The sequence below is a fragment of the Xiphophorus couchianus genome, chromosome 2 (assembly GCF_001444195.1).
Source record: "Xiphophorus couchianus chromosome 2, X_couchianus-1.0, whole genome shotgun sequence".
Taxonomy (NCBI): Eukaryota; Metazoa; Chordata; class Actinopteri; order Cyprinodontiformes; family Poeciliidae; genus Xiphophorus; species Xiphophorus couchianus.
The window spans coordinates 19,763,820-19,785,241 of record NC_040229.1 but is presented as its reverse complement, the minus strand read 5'-3'; the positions used below and the strand labels follow the sequence as shown (position 1 = coordinate 19,785,241).

The window sequence follows — 21,422 nt, the reverse complement described above, 5'->3', positions numbered from 1 at the left end:
TTAACCGTCTGCAGGAAATCCTCACAATTGCCAGAAATAAAGGCCATCTATGTGAGTATGTTTCACATAGTGATACAATTCTTAAAATAATGGACCTTTCAATAATATTCTAATCTATTGAATGGATTTGTAGTGTTCTTTACATAATTTCTTCACAATGCTATGACCAGTAAACAAATCTATATCTATATAGGCCATTCTATAAATGGCCTATATAGATTTGGTGGGATGAGTATAGGCCACAGCCTTTAATTTATTCATTTCACGCAATACACGCATCGGCCTGTAGATGGCAGCAGAAAAAAGAAAATGAAAAGTGGGAAAGATTCATCTTGACATCTTTATTCTTGTCCTGCAATACATTTGCCACATTTTTTAAAAGAGTAAATACATTTTAAATAGCTACACAGCTGACATTTTCACAAAATTCTTTCACGCCTCTATTCCACGGTTTGCAAGGGGAGAAATGAGCCCTTGAGCTCATTACATTTGTGCAAACCATCACCTGCCCCATCTCAATGGTCCATACAGTCTTTGTCATGCTTGCCAAGATTTTAAACAAGTCGGTATGATGTAGGTGATTTGGTGGCCGGGTTTTGCAACAACATGCTGCTGCTTTTTCTAATGCGATGGGGGGGGTGAGAGGGGTTGTGTGCATAGATTTGTGAGACTATGATTATACTATAGGTGAACTGTTGTAAAAATCAAAAATAAAAATAAAGGGGGGTGAAGGGGGTTCACCACAACTGTAACTCCATGTTACAAACTCCAGTTTTTCCACCCCCTAATTAAACAACACGGCCCAAGGTGGGGTCAATGATAATCCCCTACATCATTTCCATAATCTTAACACAAAGTGTCTTTCAAACCAAATCTAAAAGACCCAAGCACATTCACAGTTTGTGTCTTTTCTCTGGAGGAGAAATGAACAAGTAATTAAAAACAAACTGGCCACCAGAATCCACGTGATAACCAGACTGGTCAATATTTCTGGTTTTGACTGTACAACAATCAGCTAAGACCAGACATAGTATAAATTGCAGCCAAGTAAAATTTGAAATCATTCACTGAAAGCTGAAAATATGCCCAAGATCCACAAGTGAAGCAAATTTCAAAACCTGCTAGTGGTCAAGATATTTCCACATTTGATAAATCAATCCGGTACATTTTCTTTGAATGTATTTTTTTTTATAAACTAGTTCCATTTTGGCAACAGGTTTAATACCAGCTCACTTCTCATTTGACATATATGTCATGGTTTTAACAAGTAAATATCCAATCCAGAAAGATGCTATTACAGAAGAGCAAAACATAATAATAACCTGTAGTGTTTTTTTTTCCTCATGATTTTGTTTAACACAATCATATATTTTCAGATCAATCAACAAAGAAAATAGCAAACATCACCTCTGGTAGAGCTTGCTGCTAAGCATGAGGTAAAGACTAGATAAAAGATAAGGCAAAATAAACACATAAGTCTCATTTAGGCAGAAAACGAATTAGTTACAGAGAGCATAAGCCTAAAAGCATAAAAAAAAGTCCAAGCAGCACACTCCTGTAACCCACCATCCATCATTTGTTTCACACATTAGTCCCACATGTACAGTAAATATGGTTTCATAAAATAAGCACCTGACTTGCTGTTGCTCTCTTAAAAGAGCTGTAGGTGGCAGAGAAAGAAGAACTTGAGGATACAACGGTGTGTGTGTTTGTGGCAAAAAAACCTCCCAAAAAACTGACGGACTCTGAGGCAGGACTTGTGCGCTACAACAGTCTGCAACACCAACTTCTGACACACCTTACTTTGGCTGCCAGGACAAGTTAGATGAGCCCTTCCTGGACCTTGGTTCCTGAGCCTTTATGATTTAAAGAAGCAAATCTTGCAGTCTGAGAATAGGAATCATTCATGAGTAAGAGCTGTAAGCACTAGTTACTGAAATGAAATGTGAAAAAAACAAAAAAAAACCAACATCAACTTGCACGTTTTGCACGCACCGCAACTTTCCTTGTGAAATCAAACTGAAATAGAGAAGAAGTCTATGGAGGTGTATTTCCAACACTTGCAGTTGGGAGGGTGGAGTTCTATTGCACCAGGACGTACGTACGCTAGCCGTCACAATTAATATTTTGCAAAGACATTTCACAACGAGACATTTGTAATTAGTGAATGCAGCTGCATCCTTGAAATCAACCCATTTCAGTAATCTCCCTTCAACACATCTATCCCAAAAGAACCTTCTACCATTTCAAAGAGAGGTCAATAAAAATAACAAAGCAGGTGGCGTGTGAAATAAGCACTGTTTCAGTGGCTTTCAAATCTACCAATCACAACAAAAATCCACACTTTTCCTTTACAGTTTACACTAATTAGTACAAAAAAAAGTTTTTTTCTTCTCTCCAGTAGAACAGTCCAATAACAGGAGCCGCCCAAGGAAACCCAGCACAGGTAGAGTGAGTGCGTGGAGGCTGATTATTTATGCAGTGTGACAATAAAAAGTAAAAGTTCTTTCCAGTTGTTTTCCCAAATGAAAGTCAGTCAGTACTTCCAGAGGCTCTGTAGGGAGAGGGGGATTAGGTTTCAAGGCAAGAGGGAGGGAGTAGGAAACACCCCCTCTTCACAACCAGTGTCGAGACTGAAAGTAATAAGTTAGCAAGAGAAACATGGAGCAACACAGCTTGTTCCAAGTCGTTAGTGGTGTTGCTCACAGGTCGATGCAGATCAAAACAAAAAAAAAGGAGAAATTAGGAGATGGGACCGATCCAGTTCAGCTAGCCACTGAGGCAACAGTCCAAAAAAATCCTCTTTTTCATAAGAGTCTATGGTTAAGTCAGCCGTGTTGGTTTCCTTTATGAGCTTTCATTTCAGTCATCATCCTTTAGTTAAAGTTCATGTGTCATCTTTAGGTTGTTTTAGCCATCACTTTTAGACTTTATGCTGCAGCATTTCTCCTCAACATGTAATGGAGAGCTGAAACATAAAACAACAGAAGACAGCACTGAAATGTTAGCATTTCTGGAAAAACTAACAGAACTCTGTATTAAAATGACTTCTAGCAGTCACATGCAGGGCCGCTGAACGGTTTATATACACACACAACATGGGTATGAATGTTATGGTCATTTTGGAATTTAAATGATGCAATTGAAAATTTCTTTTTTGCTTTTCACTCTTGAACAGCAATTTACCTTCCCAGCATATTGTGCTGGATTTCATATTTAGCATAGATCCTCTGAAACTTGTGGAGGGACACTGAACCAAATTGGGTGTGTGTAATTCTGACCACATGTGGATTAGAGGGAAAATCACAGATAAACTAGAGAAGTTAAGCTCTGCTCTAAAAACAATGTTTGTTGTATTATTAGAGCACTAATGTAATGACACAATTATGTGCTGAATCCTGAATGAGGCCTTGATTATATGGAGTTTGAGTACTGGGTTAATTACCCAGGGAGCACTCTGGCTCTTGCTCGCTGACTGCAGGAGATAGACACCAACCCCCACAACGCTGTGCAAGTTTAATGGATGAATATTTTAATATGAATCATTAAAAAAAAGAAAGAAAAAACACAGTTTCCATGACATTCATGCCCATGGTGTATGAAAACCTTTTACCGGACCAATGGAGGGATTGTTACTGAGTTCATAATGTTTTACCTGCATCACGATACCACACATCTGCAACTCATACAGTCCTGGCCACTCTCATCAGGTGGGTTCAGCTTCCTCAGCTTGTGCTGTCTTATTTCCCTCACCAGTGTGTAGAACGCATCCTCCACTCCCTGCAAGCACACACAAACAGGATTACAGAAAAATGGAGGCTCCTACCATGAGAAAACCAAGGGACCACTTATGTATCTTTTATAACTAGCAGCAGGTGTGCACATCACCTGATAAAACTACCATGGCAACCCCTTCACCACTTTATAGCAAAACTTTGATCTATGCTAAATCTTTGGGTAGAAAATGTGAGTGACAAAGAATCAACAGGTTCTAGTCGGAATGTAGAAGTGTATAAGTACCTAGAAAATAATGTGTGACAGTGAGTCACAGACAGCTGCAACTGAACCTAAAAAGGCTTTATAAATGATGTAGCTCTACTTTAGGCCAAGCCATGACTCACTGCCTGCAGCATAATAAAAATGTTCTCGGCTACAAAACTTACATCACACCACAGACCGTGCACCGCTTTGTGTGCTTGAATATGTGAAAAGTAAAATGCTGAGACCAAATTAGAGAGCTGCAGGCTGTAATGAACTTGATTTTAATGCATAATGCAAATGGATATTTGCCCAATTAATACATAATACTAATTATCACTTTAAGCTTTGCGGACATGGAAAAAAATACATATCATTGAAAGCTTGAATTACTTTAGCAAAACAGAAAAATAGAAAACAGATTTTGAACACCTACTTGTCGTGTCTTCGCTGAGGTCTCAATGTACGGGATGCCGTAGGAGCGAGCAAGCTCCTGGGCTTGCCTTGTGTCCACTGTGCGTGCTGGGAGGTCACATTTGTTTCCCACAAGCACCATGGGTACATCATCAGAGTCTTTCACACGCTTGATCTGTTCTCTGGGAATTGAAAGATTGCAGAATTCGAGATTACATTTTACAAAAACACTGTCTCTCCCTATCCCTTTGTACTGGTAATCTAAGGATTAATTAGGGACAGACAATGCTGGGAAATCACGTGATTCCAATATCAGCTGTGAAAAAAAAAAAAATCCATACTTTCTGTACCCTGCATAGTGTTGCATCTGTTATGGTGAAAACGAAAGCATTGTTGATATGCAAAGCATGAATTCCTAAAACTTTGAATACAAAATGCCACCAATTATTACATTCCAAACAGTCTGTGGTGATGTTAATATTGCACACAATAAATGCTAATGATACACTTGTGACATATTGTGCAGTCCTTGTAGTAGTAATCCACAATAGCATGTCTACGTCTATGGGATCCTCCTGATTCCATAAACAAGCACAGTCCGGCACCTCCACAGGAGAAGCAACCTATCACCCAGGGAACTTTAGGACCCAGAGGTAGAGCCATGGCAGGTCTATGCTGGGCTGTGCTGCACTGCCGAAGGAGGACGGTGGGGAGAAACAGAGGAGGGGGGAGGTGGAGGGATAGACAACAGGCAGGCAGCAAACAGCATTACCTCATCACTACAGCAGCAAGTGCCAAACGTTGTGCAGCCTGGGGGTTGGGGGGGCGACTGAGTGAGAGCAGTGGGTCACATCAGATCAACTCATGTACAGCAGGAAGCTTCTGCCACTGTCAGCTCAGTCCATTTTCATCCTAACACTATAACCTCACATATATGATCCTCTCCAGCAAACAGTCAGCACTGCTATTTTAATGCACCGTCATGTGCTACCAGTAGGACTCGAGTAAAAACTCGACTGTTGCCTATAAAAACAGACAAGGGCTACTTTAATAGCTCGAAAGCTCAAACTCTTCCTAAATCTATTCTAGCACCGATTCTATGCGTTCTCTAACACACTCTACTTTCAACAGAGCTCTGAAATTACAGTCTAATGTGATGAGAAAGACTAAATTTGACGAAGATAAAGAGCCCTGTCATCTCCAGCAGAAATTCCCCACTTCCCGCTGGCTTTCTCCTTCCCCGTCCTTGGGAGCGTTATCTCTGCCTGCTCCTCTAATTGAGTCAAGATCAATTTCATTGGCATCACACTGTAAGCCTCCTGTTGGGGGCTAAGCTTTCTTTAGCTTGTGTTAAACACTACAGCATGACATCACCCTACTACTGCAGAGAGCTGGCACACTCACACATTGACACAGAGCCCTCTGAATCCAGACCCCATAGGAGCCCTTGTAACATATTCATATATACATTTAGACACATGTAGGTGTATCAGATATACTAACAATGATATATATATATATATATATATATATATATCCGGTTGTCTTCAACACACCTGTACTGGTGAATGTCCTCAAAAGACTTGGTGTTGTTGATTGCAAAAACGCAGAGGAAGCCCTCTCCTGTTCTCATATACTGATCCCTCATGGCGCTGTACTCCTCCTGACCTGCAGTGTCCAGGATATCCAGCAAGCATGTCTCCCCATCGATCACCACTTGCTTCCGGTAAGAGTCCTTCAGAAAAGGAGACACTCAAATGTTTTAATTTATGCAAAAAAACAAACAAAAAACAGCATAGTACTCCAACAGAAATTTGGCAGATAAGAGGGCCCTGAAGAGGACAGTGAGGGGAGTCATCTCTGACTGAAACTGCTCAGTTTCTGCAACAGCTCAAACATTAGAGAGTCTTTGGAGTTTAGGAACTGCAACATCAAAAGCAGAACCATCACACTGCTACCTTTAGCTTTCTGCAACACACACACATTAAAATGCTTAACTGCTGTTATGATTAAGAAGACACACATCTAATGTGTGCATTTAAACAGAAAAGTCTTTTTTCAGATCACCATTACAGATTTAGTCAAATTTAATAACTCAGGTGACAGACTGGTATATTCAAAATATGAGGATGATTGAGTATTGTCATCAGAGTGCCTAACAGAATGTGAAGGTTAATCTTTGAAGACATTGAACAAAGGGATTCATAAAGGTTAATTTTATTTTGTCAATAAAAACAAAGTTCCACCACCACAAAAATCAGGAAATTAGCTGATCACCTGTTCCTTTAGTATGGCTGTGCCAAATGTTGTTTGTCCATTTTGTACATAGACTTAGTAATTAACCTGTGAGAAGTTAGACTGAAAATGTTGTAAGATCACAGGTTTCTGTTTATTCCTTCTATTAGCAAACCAGTTCTGTCGTAACACAACATTGTGACTATCCAAACATCCAGTGTCTATGCTGGAAGGAACAGAACCACCAGCCAGCCTTGGAAGTTTCCACAGAGAGATTAATCACCTGTTGTGTTGACATTGGACTCATCCAACCAGAGAGATGGATGCTGGAACTGGATCACCAGAGACTCAGTCCAAGTTTAAAAAGTAATCAGTCGGACCTCGAGGAAGGCATTCCATGTTTTACTAAAGCTTCTATCTAGTGTTGGTGAAGTTTATTCATCATCTTAGACCATGAAATCCTTTTCCTTTTGACTTCTGAGAAATTACTAAACTCATAATTTTGTGAGATTTTTCAAAAATAGATATGTGTGGCAGTGAATGGCTAGTAAGCTATTCAGACGTTTGATGACTTTAGCAACGTAAGTCAACTCAAAATGAAAGTGTTTGTGTCAAAGGGCTACAATTTCACAACAGACACTTGGTACCTCTTTTTCCAGCCAAACAACGGCCATAAACAGTTACATAAACTGTGCCTGGCAGTGTTATCAATCCACCACATAGGCTGTAATATTCCAGTGTGCTTTAGTGTTTTCAAAAAAAAAAGAGTAAACCTTTAGATTCTGTCTGCTGTGCTACAACATCAAAGACCATGTTTTCTGATCCTCTCTGCCTTCAAGGGCTTCTAGTTGTTGCTGAAAATGAACCCTAAGGAATCATGTTTAGCTGATTCACCAAATCAGCTGATGAGGGAGATTTATACAGCATACACCTGACTAACCTGTTAGCTTCCAAGACCTTCATGAATGTACACTATTTTTCCCACAAGCTCATAGAAAAAATACCAAAGCCAGTTAGCATTTTTTCAAGAAGTCCATATTAAAGTTATTTAGTGATTTAAAAAAAAATACTTATCTATAATAATAGGGTGACTGTGGCTCTATGGTAGAGTAGTTGTCTTGCGATCGGAAGGTTGTAGGTTCGATTCCAGCCACATGTCGATGTGCCTCTGGGCAAGGCACTTAACCCCAAATTGCCTACCGATCTGCGTATCGGTGTATAAATGTGTGTGAGTGCGAGTGGGTGAATGTGACTCTAATGTAAAGCGCTATATAAGTTCAGTCCACTTGTAATACACTGTATTGCAAGTGGAAGAAAATTAAATGATAATAAATAGAAACATTGTCTAAATATGTGAATTACAAACAAATAGTTAAAGGGGGATCTGATGTAGGCTGCTGCATATTCCAGCTGACATGTCTTGCTGTTGGGTCACTGAGGGTGAGGAAGGATGTCCAGTAGAACGATGAACATGGTTAGATTTCGGTCATCGGGAATCAATCTCTACTTCCCATTAAATCTTGGCCCATTTTCAGATCACATGAAAAATGAGGGGATCAGAGGAGCAGAGTATCAGAGCCAATGTTTAGCCTCCAACATGCAGTCACACAAAAAACATGGAGTGCTCTCCCTTTGTTTGCTCGAGCATAGGGGCCAGGAATGCAAATACACAAAAAGGACATTGTCTGGCCAGAGGCAGGCGTGGTGAGAAAGTGAGGGAGAGAGGGGAGACTGATAGAAAAAGAGAAAAGAGAGGAGGAAAATATTCTCCCTGGCTGCCTTCTTGATACAAGCATTGCAACCTTTTTCTCTATATGAGATCCATGATGATGTAAAATATAAGGGTCAAGCAAACTTCTTCAAAGTCTGAACATTTTGGAGAATCGACAGAAGATTAAAAGGCATTTAGTGAGAGAAACATGGCTCAGATCAAGCCTTCATGTCAGCGAGGTTCACAGTATACTCTATGCTTCTGCCATCTAAGCCGCTAAAAATGTCATGTCAAAGCATTTCCACAGCTTAGACTGCATTTAATAACATACCAGATGAAGATCCTGAGTGACCTGAGGGTTTTCAGGCAGTAAGAACCAAAGAAAATCTGATTCGAGCCTCTATGCCTAATATCCAAAGTATAAAGGTAGATTCTAAAACTAGAGATAAATCATCCAATGTTGAATAAAACCAGGACTAATACAAAAGCACAACAGTTCAAGAGGGAATAATTAATATTTTTTTAGCATTATGATCTACTCAGTGCCACTTCAAGCTCTGGGTGACATTCACAGGAATAATAGAACATGCAGTCATACCTCTATAGTAGGGTCATATTCATCCACAAAGTGGTTCTGGATGAGCTGGATGGTGAGCGCACTCTTGCCCACACCTCCAGCTCCCACCACCACCAGCTTATACTCCGTCATGTTTGCCGCTGCCGTCCACAACACGACGCTGACGGAGAGAAGAAAGAGGGCGTTAAAAATGAACATGCTAGGAAAAGACTAAAAAAAGAATGTTTAAATTAAGAACCAAGCTATGAAAAGTTTTCTAGTCATTAGGTCATTCATGACATGAGGTACAGATAAAACATCCGATGACGGCCTTACTGCCCATTAGCGAGAAAAAGTGGCATTTTCAATGTGTTTGAGTAGGTTTTCAGTGGGGGCTTGAAGTCGAACCCCTCAAAAGGGGAATGTGAAAAATGTGCTGACGGTACTCAGTGTTCCCATCCTTGACCACAGTAAAGAGAGAGCATGAGAGTGGGAGCAGCGAAGGAAAGAGAAAAGAAGGAAGAACACAATGACACTGGCAGACAGATCCTCATCACTCGGGCTTCAGATTACTAAAATCTGTCTTTTAACCTTGATAGACAGAGGCCACAGACAAATACCAAGGATCCAGCAAGACACAAATTCCATGAAACAGAATCTTTACTTGTTTTTACCTCAAATTTTCTCCATAGTCAACATCAGCAGAAATACAAATTATGGGAAGTTAAGGGGGAGTGTGGTTTAAATTTTTTCCCCCTTAAATCCATGAATGGTTGAAATAATGCATACTCTTAAATAAGCACACACCTGTCACTATTTGGCTAAATGTTCCATACATAGTTGAATAGTTTTGGAAAAAAACAATACTCTTTGGACAGAATCCATTCTCGATCTTCGAACACTTTTTCCTTTCTTTTTTTTCCCTCATCAGAGAAGATAAAGTTTATTTGATTAATTGGTTTTCTGGCACAGAACTGGCATTTATGCATAGTTCAGACATTTTTAAAGACTTGAGGTCAGTGGACATTCCAGAGGCTAAGAGTTAGCCCACTTTATCAATTCCAAAGTCGGCTTTGACATGAAGAACCAGAAACAGCCTCAACACCATCGTTCCTTTAACAGTGGTATAAGTTTAACATACCCATGGACTCAGAGGTAACAGACAAGACAGGCACCTGCTCTAAAAATGGATGCCACCCATCTTGACTGAAATTTGCTCCTCTCCACAAAGAGAAGCCAAATGCCCTCTGGAGAAAACTTTAGAAGTCAAGGGTCAAGGTATTTGACCGCAATTACAAGAAGAATGTTTGGAGGAGTAAATGTGTGACTTTCAGATACAAGATCATTGTAACAATGGTGGTGGCAGATCAAGCTGAGGGTCTGTTCCTCTGCTAGATGGTGCATTTAAGATTGGCCGACGTATACAAAAAATATAAAAGGACCACATCTAAATTCTTTAGTTTAATAAAATTAAATAAAGTTGTAAGTCTACCCAGTGCAATAAAAAAGGAAAAAAGAAAACAAAATCTTGACAAACTGTCACTTTGCGCCAAAATAGCTGGATGGACTTCAAAACCAAATCAAATTGAAACACTTCTCCAATAACTGGGAGAATTTAAAACTCAAATACTGACATGCATGAAAAATCCTGGTTTTGTCTAAAAAGACAAGAGCTTTAAAAAACCCTTAACTGTCATAAGGACAATGGTGTTCTCATGGACTCATTGACTTATAGTAAAGGGGTTTAAGAATTTCCTTGCTTCTGGTTGAATGGCATAAAGTAGGAAAGATGTTTATTAGCAAACCTAGAGTTTGTTTATTTATAGTTTAAATCATACCATTGGTGTATTTCTCTTTATAGAAAACAAAAGCTAATAGAAAGAAGAGATAGTCACACAGATTCAATGACGTCAACAAACTGCTGCACTGCTCACCTGTAAAATTCCAGGTGTCAGCAAGTGGAAAGAGTAGACATCTGGATGTTTTACACAATGTTCTGAAGCACAGTGTGACTCAGTTTATGGAAAAATCACAAAAAGGTATCTAAACCTATAACTTAAGAATGACCCAATCTCAACCTCACCTTTACCCCCCTCCACAAAAGAGAAAAAAACCCCTAACTGATTCATGGACCCATTAAAAAAAAAGAAAAAGAGATTTAAATCCTCAAATGAGGATTTTGTCAGAAACAGGTTCATGACTCATGCTTGTGGCACTCGATTAACATCAGGTGATGCCATCATGATGTCACCTCTCATTACGTCAATTAGGAAAATAACGGGGATTTCTATTGACGTCAAGACGTTATGGTTCTGAAGAACTTCATATTTTCATTTTCGATGTGGCAGGACATATTTGTGCACTTTCAAACTTCAATTTTGTAATAAAACAAATCTTATGTTAATCATGTTATATTTATATTAATTGTGTGTTTGTGTCAGATTTCCTGTTTGGCAAATTTGACTGATTGATATTTAATCATAGTTTTAAATGTGTGACATTTGTAAATGTCTTTTCAATGCATATTTTAAAAAAATATCAATATCTACGTCGCACCTTAATCCTTCATCCTAAGTGGTATGTTTCTCTCATTTCTTGCTGTTTTGATGAAACACTCAAAGAAATAAAAAGCATATAAGGTTTCCTTGCCTAATGTTTTGTGAAAGGTTTGAAAAAGAAAATCATTAACCCACACCACCTGTTACAGTGTGTATCCAGTGCATTAAGGTACTATTACAGGCAAGGGTCACATATGCCATTGAACCTTGTGTGGGCAAAGAAAAGTCTTCTGCCATTTGAAATTCACTGTTCTGTCCATTAGACAAACTCTTCGCTCACCAATGACTTTAGCTAAAATTCAGTTCCTTAGTAAGAGCAGAAATACACCAACGTCATCCCTGGAGTGTAGTTTCAGAAAGAAGCGCAGCAAATTCTCTGAAACAGAGCAACATGTCAGAGAAACAAAAAGAAAGCGAATAATTACAAAAACTGCCTTCATGTGGCAAATCAAGTGGAAAACGAAAAACAACTGACAACTTGTCACATTTGGTGTTATCTTTGGGTGTGGTGTTGTATTATTAGAACCTCAGAGCAAAAAGGCTGTGTTATTTGCATATAAACTGTGCCACTGTGCTGTGTGGGCAGACTAATATTAGCCAACAGAACGACCAGAGTGATGTTAATGATTGACAGGAAAGCAGGGCTCCATACTGAAAATGGGCATTAACTGCTCTCATTTAATCACAATGATACACTTTATGTTCCAGCATAACATCCCCAATATACAAACCTGGGTGGAACATGTATAACGTAATGCTCCTTCTGTAAAGACACCTAGAAACCTTTTAACTTCATTGTGGACTGTAAAATCAACTACAGTAGCAAGTATCAAAAGTGCAATCTTGTCATCAAGGTACATCAAAGTTTGAAAAAAAAAAAAACAATAAAAAAAAGCTACAATTGTCTATTATGTTATTTGTTGAGTAATGTTCCTTCACCACATCTGCTATTCACTGCTGTTCATAGGAATACTTAACCTTTCCTGTGTTTAGAGTATTTTGTACTTCTACTTTATGTATATAAAAAAATACCTGTATCAAACTTCTTTAATTAATGTGTTTTATTTGAGCAACATAAGGTATAACTGATGCGTTTCTGTTTTGAATAAAAGCAATTACGGTATGATACCATGAAAATATCACGCTGGTCCATGTCTGCATGTAACTAGTTGAAAGGACTTTAATAATATACAATAAAGTCTTTTAACATAGTTTTCAATTTATTGAGTTTTAAAAATTATTTTATTTATATTAAAAAATACCAGCTGAAACAATCACATTTTTAAAGTGAAAAAAAAAAAATAATATATATATATTTATACTTATTAGCAAAAGAAAAGGTAATTGATAAATACGGTTACATACATAGCCACTACATAGGCTATGTAGTGTGTATTACACATTCAACTTCAATTGTCCCTAGTCTTTTCGACTTAATCTGTTTATAACAAACCACACTTGACTTAATCTGATCAAATAACCTGACCACTTCAGTAATTTTCACCTAACCAGCATGATCAATGATTCAGCTCCTGTTAGTAGATTATTTACAAGCACTATATATGTCAACTATTAATCAGTTTTTTTTGTGTGTGTGGAGAACTGATTTACTCAGTATGTATGATGAGCAAACCAAGCTCACCAGAATTTGGGATGGCTGCTTGATACGATCACAATTTTATGACAACTTTAACATCTGGAAACCTAAACAAGTTGAACAGTAACAGAAAACTCCACTGTGGATTTTTATACTCCGTCACTTTTAGGTTAGTGTAACTTGATTTGTTTTGCAATATTGAGTGGCAGACAGAATCTGTTGAATTGGACCACACACCATTTTGAAACATATGGCTTTCAGTGTAAGTAAAATAAATAAATAAATAAATAAATAAGGCAGAGCAAATATCCACAACCCCACTTCCTTGTGAGGTCCAAAAGTCATAATTCTACCATATAATGCCATCTTTAATGTTTTCCCCTACTAGGCAAAAAGAATTATTCAATAAACATTAATTTATTGTTATAAGCAAGTGCAAGAAGTTGCATGAAAATTACAGATATTAAAGAATTTAGTAGAAAGGGAAAACGTAGCTCGAAATCCTGCATTGTCAATAATAATTGAAAAACAATCTACATAAAAAACCAACAAGAAGTATAAAATTCTAAAAACGATGAATGTGACAGCTGCCCAATATTAGCAAATGTGATAAATTTGATGAATGGTGTGATAATGATATGATTTGTGGTAAATAAACAAATAAATAAACAGCACTAATGTGTTCCTGCTTTGGGTTCATAAACATATGACACTGTGTATCTATGCAGCTACTGAGAAAAAAAATACATTAAATGTTTCCATCTCAACACATTTTATTCAAAAAGTTTTTTCTGGCTAACATTGCTGTTTTGGCTATAAAACAGCTGAGTTGCAGCATCTTAATGACTCGTCCACTTACATTTTTATGCTGCATTAAATAACAAGTGTCACCAAATATATTGCAGACACAGAAAGCCTGAATGCATGGCACTTTAAAAAATTAGCTAACACTTACTGCAGCTCAGGCACTTCTTCACAATACACATGCTGTTTAGAGTGATACTACTATAACAATAAATTAGTAATATATTGTGATGGCCAAGTTGTCACTCCTATCCTACATACATCTGTGTATAAGAGCTGTTGAAGCACAGACTAAAGCCGTAGCCTAAGTTATGTGAATCTCACCCAAACTTTTGAATGAGTTTGGCTTCACAATGCTCTCAACACTGTGGTTATTTATGCTTATGCATCTTTTCATACCATACTTTTATCTTCCACTAAACTTTTCACGAAAATGCTTGCACACAAAACCCTACAGAAAGGACAGCCTCTTTGGCCTAAACGGATTCGCCTCCGTGTGGAAAGCGTCTACTGGACAACTGCTATGTCAGCAGTTACACAACATTTCTTTTATGTTATGGGATACATATGTTACTGGTCACATGTAATAATTAAACTAGCTGAAAAACAGAATTTTGGGTTTTCTAATCATCAAATTAATAAACAGCTGAAATATATCAACGTGTACTTACACTATTTGTGTTTTACTTTTTGAATAGGATTCTTGCAAGCAATGTCATTTTCAATAATATTCCAATATTCAAAGATGGACCGGCATTCGGTATTTTTTTCTGATCATCACCACACAACTTTCCCTGAGTTTTGGCATCTTAGTCACAAAGATCAAGATTGGGCATAAAGGACGATGAAAGTCCAGCCAATTGACCAAGTGCCTTTAAGCAAAAACTACATTACTAAACGGTATGATTTCAATTTTCATACATTTAAAATGTGACAATGATGTAATTAATTGCAATAAAAATAAATCAGACGCAAGTTGTATGTTATGATTTTTCACTAACTGGCTTGAGGGTAACACCACTGACAAATCTTCAGCTTGCATCATCAACTGATTTAAGTGGAAATTGAGATGCGTACAAGAATAGAAGACATTGGATATATTTTTTACCTTTTTCATTTAAGCAGAGTTTCACTTGTTTCCTTAGGTTTGGTTGTATTTTATTAAATACACTCTTCCCTCTTCAAGCCCATTGCAAGGCAGATGCACTCCTGTTATACAAGCCTGAATTTTTTAACAAAATATTCCACTCCTTTCCTTGAGACATATTTGTTCATTGTGCGCAGATATTTGTAATTTCAGCATTAGCACATCAGAGCCCATCAATTTTCCATAAAGGTCATATTTGTGCAAGTCCATTTTTACATACCCGTAGAAATACAACAATTTGACTTTAGATGGAGGTTTTCTGGGTTATCAAGACCCAAAACATCTCTACAATTAAATAAATTCAATTAATTAAATCTGTATCTTAAACTAATAAGCTACTAATAAGCTATGTGTACTCTCTGAATTGAGAGAATCAAATATATTTGTATTTTGTTGCTATGCTGCTGCTCATATGTGTTAAATGTAGAACTAAACGTTTAAGTGTTGGAATATTTCCGAAGCTCTAAAATGTGCAATCCTGTGGCCTTGTCCAGTTATGACCAAACCCAATCCACCAAAAATCTGACCAATAGGGAGGGGCATCTGGTTTAACAAACACAAACCATTATTGTGACCAAAATGTTTTTTTGTTTTTTTTTTTCCCCCATCTCATGGATTAAAACGTACATTTTTCCCCTCTATTGTTCATGCTTATAATAGAATATAAAATTAAAAATATTTTTATTTTCTATTTTAAAAAGAGAACAGAGTACAGAGTAAGCTAAAATTTCACACAACAATACTAGTTTATACTAGATAATGCTATACTATAGCATTAGCTAGAACTCAACAAATGATCAAAATCTAGAGCCTTAAGATGCTAATTCAACCTGCCTGCGTCTGCTTCTCAGAGACTAGAGGAAGCAAAGCAGACACTCATGCCATCTTTCCACAAACTAGGCCATGGGAGCATCTGATTAATAATCCACACATACATATGGAGATGAAGAGCAAAATGAATCATTGATGGATGCTGTCTGGTTCCTGAAGCCACTTGTTGTCACTGGGGGCTTAAACCGAGCTGGTCTTCGTGCAGATGGAAAGGAGGCATGAAAGCACAGTCGTCTGTGTTTGCAGAAACCTCGTCCGCTTTTCTACCACACAGAAGGAGAAAGCAGCTGAGCTCTTTGTTAGAGATGCTGGAAATTTTAAAGTTTACAAACCTTTAATTTCATCATTGTCTTTGCTAATTTCAGCATCATTAGCACAGTAGTTGCAGTCTTTGATGTGAACACAGATTGATAAAGTTGCAGTCCAACATCTCTATGTTTTTCTTTCCTTCATAAAGCAATAAATGTGATATGCATAGTGTGAAGTATTAACCTTTTTAGTGATATTTGGCCTCTTCTGTATCTATAGGTAGAGTAGTTGTTTTTTGTTGCAGATGCATATTTTGCTACAAATGATAAAGTGTACACTAAAGGAATGCTGTTATTGCATTTTAAACAAAATATGTGTTGTCTTATTTAAAAAAACAAACTGAATTATGTGGTATGTGCACCTATATATATGTGCATTTATAATATTATACTAAAAAAAGCGTTTTAAGTGGTTAAATAAAAAAATTCTGACAGAATGTGCCAATTTTCTATCCAACTAATCAAATATCAGACTAATCATTAACTAAAATATTCATTAGTTACACCCTACAAGACTACAAAAAGATAAAGTGATGTAGTTGACACAACCGTGCAGCTCAGGTGCCACACGGAAGAAGCAATAGTACACTGAGAAAGAGTAACTTCGTCGCTGCAGCTACCAAACATGCCAAGTGGCGTCCATTTCTGTTCCAAAGTCCCAAAAAACCTTTGCAGAGACGCTCCCCATCTGATGAGGGAACACTACCCCAGCATCTATGAGTTTAAAGGTATTTATAGCACACCACCTCCAGCATGGGAAATTAACATTTCGTTTTGAAACCTTAGAGCATCGCCTGGACTAAGAGGATAACCTTACATGACAGCTTACGGAGGGTGCAAGCACAGAGAAGCAACGGGTCGGTGGGAGGGGACTCACTGCGTGCCAAGAGCACAACTACCACACACATGAAGGGTCAACATGGAAAAGAGAAAATGTGTAGATACCACTGGCAGAATGAAAAAGTGTAAATATCAACTAATAGGTCAGACAGAAAAAAAAATAAACAAATTTTAGTTTACACAAACCTCAACATCACCACGATCTATTCAATGCACAAGAAGCAAGACAACTGAATCCGTTATATCCTCTATAAACATACATTCCCTCCATTAAAGTGCTTAATTGGTTATAGAATCCATACAAGCAGAACCACTGCAGAGATAATAGATTTTTAATGGCGTAATGATGGTAAGGAGACCCTCTCCTGGGAAGTATCAGTCAGATAGTGAGACTCCGAGAGCCGGACTAAAACCTCGACAGTACGCCACACCCTCCCGCTGTTCTCCAATGACATCATAATCATCATCATCATCATCCTAAACAGGACTGAAACAAGTGCTGACCAGCGAATAAGAAATGACAAGTCGCCTTTTTGAGCAAAACATAACAAAAGCACACGAAGATATGAGTTTAAGGAGCATGTTAAAACGAGAAAGCAGAACTCTGATCTGCTCATTTAAAGAGATGAGCAGAGAAGCTGAATTTTCATTTTCTTATTCGAGATCACACCTACATGTGTGAGTGTGTAGAGCCCAAAACACTCTGCTCTTGAAAGGCCCTCGAGTCCAAGTGACCTTTTCCCTACTGGGTCATCCTTTCAGCTTGTCGGGCAGGGTGGGACAACACAGGCGGCAGGCTAGAGATGAAAAGGCTAGCTGACCCCCTCCTCATATCACACACAGACACAAAACCCAGCCAGTTCAAGGCTTATCATACCCCAAACATCCCAAAACTTTGAGGTTTTGGGATGTTTTGCTGTTTTCTTTTTTTTCTTCTTCTTCTTGCAGCTGGAGGATTTGGTGAACCCTGAACCCAGATGTTTTAGAGAAACAGAAACCTACACAGGGTTTCACTAATTATCAGTCATATTTCAGAAGAATTGCACTTTTTCAGAATTACTAATCTACAGTAGAAGGCAGACAATATATATAAAATCTGTGGTATGACTGGGCTTAAAATAACTCCAGAGCTTCAAATCTGCACATTTGAAAAAGGAAGTAAGCTTACAATGTTTGACAAGGTTTTTTTTTTTTGTTAAAAAATTATAACTCGGGAAAACTCTCACTTCTTTTGGAACGCATTTTGGTAATATCAAGGCCACATCTGTGCCCAGAACAGGACAGCAAATTATATTCACACCTTTATCTCTGGACTTTTTCCGGCTGGCTCCTTCCTTGGCTTTCAAGGAAAACTGGAAAACTGTAGAAATTTAGAAGCAACCCAATATAAACGACTTTATGACTACCTTATGTTCACATTAAGGCAGCACAATATACAATATAAAAAAAACTATATATAATATATAAAAAACCCTCATAATTGTGTTATTGTTGCTGAATATGGCAATGAGGGCAATGGTTTGGAGTAAACCACATCTTCTCTTCATCACTCTTTTGGGATTTTGTCAACCAAAAGCTTTAGCGTCTCAGATGCAAAAATCTATATTAGTCAGGTGCATCAAGGGCAGAGAAAGTCACTCCAGCTATCCAAATATATTACTTGGTTACAGAGCTTGGATGCATAACACTTGAAATATAATACCATAACAAACAATGCACCCAAACAGTCCATTGCAACGGCTGTAGCGTTCATGCTGATACTGCCATAATTACTGTGATTGGATACATTTTGTATTTCAGCTTCGTTTTTATTGTTGCAGCTAAAAGTAGTTTTAATAGCACTGTATTGGATATTTTACTTCTGGAAAGTCTGTGGATTTTGCTCCAGTCACTTGAGTAGAGATTCAACTACTGGCTGAGACCCTGAAAAAAACCTTTGTGTTTTGAGTTGCAGTTTTGAGAAATTTCTATGATAACCGATTTATGAGTGAGAACATTCGCAAATCACTCGCAATTTTTTGAACCAATCAATATCGTAATTTCAAATATCCATGTTGTTTTATCTGAAGAAGTATGTCAACTGAATTGGTTTTTGTTTCCAGGCAGAATAGATAAAAGAAAAGAAAAAATGATCAGGATGCTGCCGTCATCATGTTTCCTTGTGGTGATGCTATTTTTCTGATGTATAATTCTGTCCCTAATTTGTATTTTCTACATTTTCTGCAGTGACTTGTTGCTGAATATCAAAGTTTGATTTGTCTTGAGACAAGTCAAATGAAAAAAAAAAAAGTAAGAAAAAACCCCACCCATATTGTTAATTTATATATTCAAGTACCTTTATACTAAAAGTCAACCAATTTGATGCATGATTACACAAGCTGGGCAAAATAATATTGAAAGCAAGCAAATTGTAAGAGATCAGTAGTTAAGTACACATCAGCTTCAAGGTTTTAAAATCTTGTTCACATAAAAATAGCTTTTCTCCCCTCTTCAAAAAAAAAAAATATTTGCATGTTTGCTTTCAACAGTAAATCACTCCAAATGTAGCAAAGGTCAGTCTATATTTCCCCCCTAAATAGTTGTACATTGATTATCCACACAATTATACTTCATCTCATGGACTAATAAGCTTTCCTAGGGCAACAGACTGTCCCCATAAGTCTGGTCCAGAAACTGAATGTGTTTGTCTGCCATACTCAGAATACTCTATCACTGTTTTTAAATGGTGAAATTGCATTCTATATTATGCAATATGACCTTCAGACTGAATAAAGACGGTTTCAAGTCAGTTAGATGACATTTATTCAAATTATTATGTAGATCATTCATAAGGAGTTGAATGTTTCAGAATGACATCTAAAAACCTTTTTTTTTTTTTTAGTAATTAAGCAATTTTTGACTCATACCTTTCGACAGGATAGAATAGATATTAAAAATATATAGATTAATCCCAAATTCAATCTTTTAAAAACACTAAGTTTACGTTTTTATTTTACCCACCTATCTTCGTGTGATTTGGAAAAAAAAAAAAAAAAAGAGTTCAACTGCATTTCAAAACCATACTTATTACGACTGCTGAAAAGACATTACTGATCGATCCATTTGCATTTTTTTTCCCCCAACTTTGGTTCTAACACATTTTCAGAAAATAGATTGTTGCATGCCGTTTCTATAGATTCCTTGTAGAAACATTTGACTTCCGCAGTGATACGTTCAATTCTTACGGAGTGAGATGGGGCGTCACCCTATTTGTCCGTGTTGCCAATATCAGCAAACACTAAAGATTCTCTCAACATTACTGAACGTTTACAAAAAAAGAACGTTCACTTTTTTTCCCCCCTAGATGTAAATAGCCTCCACATTCTCCTTAAGCGTCGGATAAAAGGGGAGACCCAGTGACCCTCCTATCACTTCATTTCCAAGTTCTAACACCACAACTGTTTAGCAAAACTCGACACAACCCGGCGTCTAATCATTCAGGCACAAATAAAAGAAAAATATCAGTTATGAGCTGTGTAGAAAAGGTTTAGGCTCGTAAAAAAAAAATGTTATGATAGCTAGCTAACACGTTTTAACTGTGGACCGCAATCTTATGCGGTGTGCAAAACACCGAAAGCGTGTAAAAAAGACTACACATACAAGGGGGGGGAACAATCCCCTCTGAGCATATTTCTAACCCAGGAATGTGAAGTATATACTCACAACGAGCAGAGGTCTAATTACCGACAAAAGCGATGTTTCGTCAGTCGCAGAGGAAGAAAGAAATCTTTCAATTCCGTTGCCACAGTTAGATGGAAAAAAAAAAAAAATGTTCCTGAGATCTGTCCAAACGTCTCTTCGCCTTATCAATATCCTCTATTTGCCAATGTGGCGGTTGATTTATCTTTCGGTAGGTTAATACGCAGGAAAAAAGAATCACTGGTTTTCAGTATGATGAGCCCGCGTAGAACAATGTGCTTCCACAGTGAGAGCGGAGCAAAGGAGATGAGGAGTACAGAGCCCACGCCCAGCTCTATCAAACATAGAACCGCCCCGGTTACTGGTCTGTTACAGACGCGTTCAGGGGCTGTAAGAAACATGGCCACTCCATGAAAACGCCCAAGTACTACGAAAATAAATTCAAGTTTACAAATAGGTATTTGAGTTTTAAAGGCAACGAATGCCTATTTTGATCCAAAATGAGCGATGAAGGTTCCGTTTTTGTCCTCTCAAAGCAGCCATAAATTGGCCTGTAACCAAACTCGCAAACATATACAGTTGTAACTAGAAAGCATACAGTCAAATATTTATGGTAATCGAAAACTGTCACATTTTCAGGATGCATAACGTTTGCTATGCTCACATTTTAAAATACAATACATTTTTAATAAATATTTAACTTAATAGTGAGCACTTTTCTGTTTTCCCCGACTGGTAGCCTGAACGTTTCATATGGCGGACGGG

The 21,422-nt window shown here is 37.7% G+C and overlaps 1 protein-coding gene across 1 annotated transcript; it reads right to left on the bottom strand.

Moving 5' to 3' along the window:
* Positions 1 to 321: 321 nt before the first annotated feature.
* On the bottom strand, positions 322 to 20,989 carry LOC114135737 (GTPase HRas). The gene is made up of 6 exons (XM_028003284.1): positions 20,682 to 20,989; positions 8,937 to 9,075; positions 5,949 to 6,127; positions 4,415 to 4,574; positions 3,656 to 3,780; positions 322 to 2,968 (listed from the first exon to the last, which is right to left on the bottom strand). Exons 2-5 carry the CDS (start codon positions 9,045 to 9,047, stop codon positions 3,661 to 3,663), a joined length of 570 nt encoding a protein of 189 aa, XP_027859085.1. The 5' UTR covers positions 9,048 to 9,075; positions 20,682 to 20,989; the 3' UTR covers positions 322 to 2,968; positions 3,656 to 3,660.
* Positions 20,990 to 21,422: the final 433 nt, after the last annotated feature.

Excerpts from the sequence above, each read along its gene's own strand:
- LOC114135737 (XM_028003284.1), bottom strand. The coding sequence starts at position 9,047 with ATGACGGAGTATAAGCTGGTGGTGGTGGGAGCTGGAGGTGTGGGCAAG. Across the intron at positions 6,128-8,936 it reads AATATGACCCTACTATAGAG|GACTCTTACCGGAAGCAAGT; the intron begins GTATGACTGCAT and ends CCTTTTCTGAAG. Across the intron at positions 4,575-5,948 it reads GAGGACATTCACCAGTACAG|AGAACAGATCAAGCGTGTGA; the intron begins GTGTGTTGAAGA and ends TTCAATTCCCAG.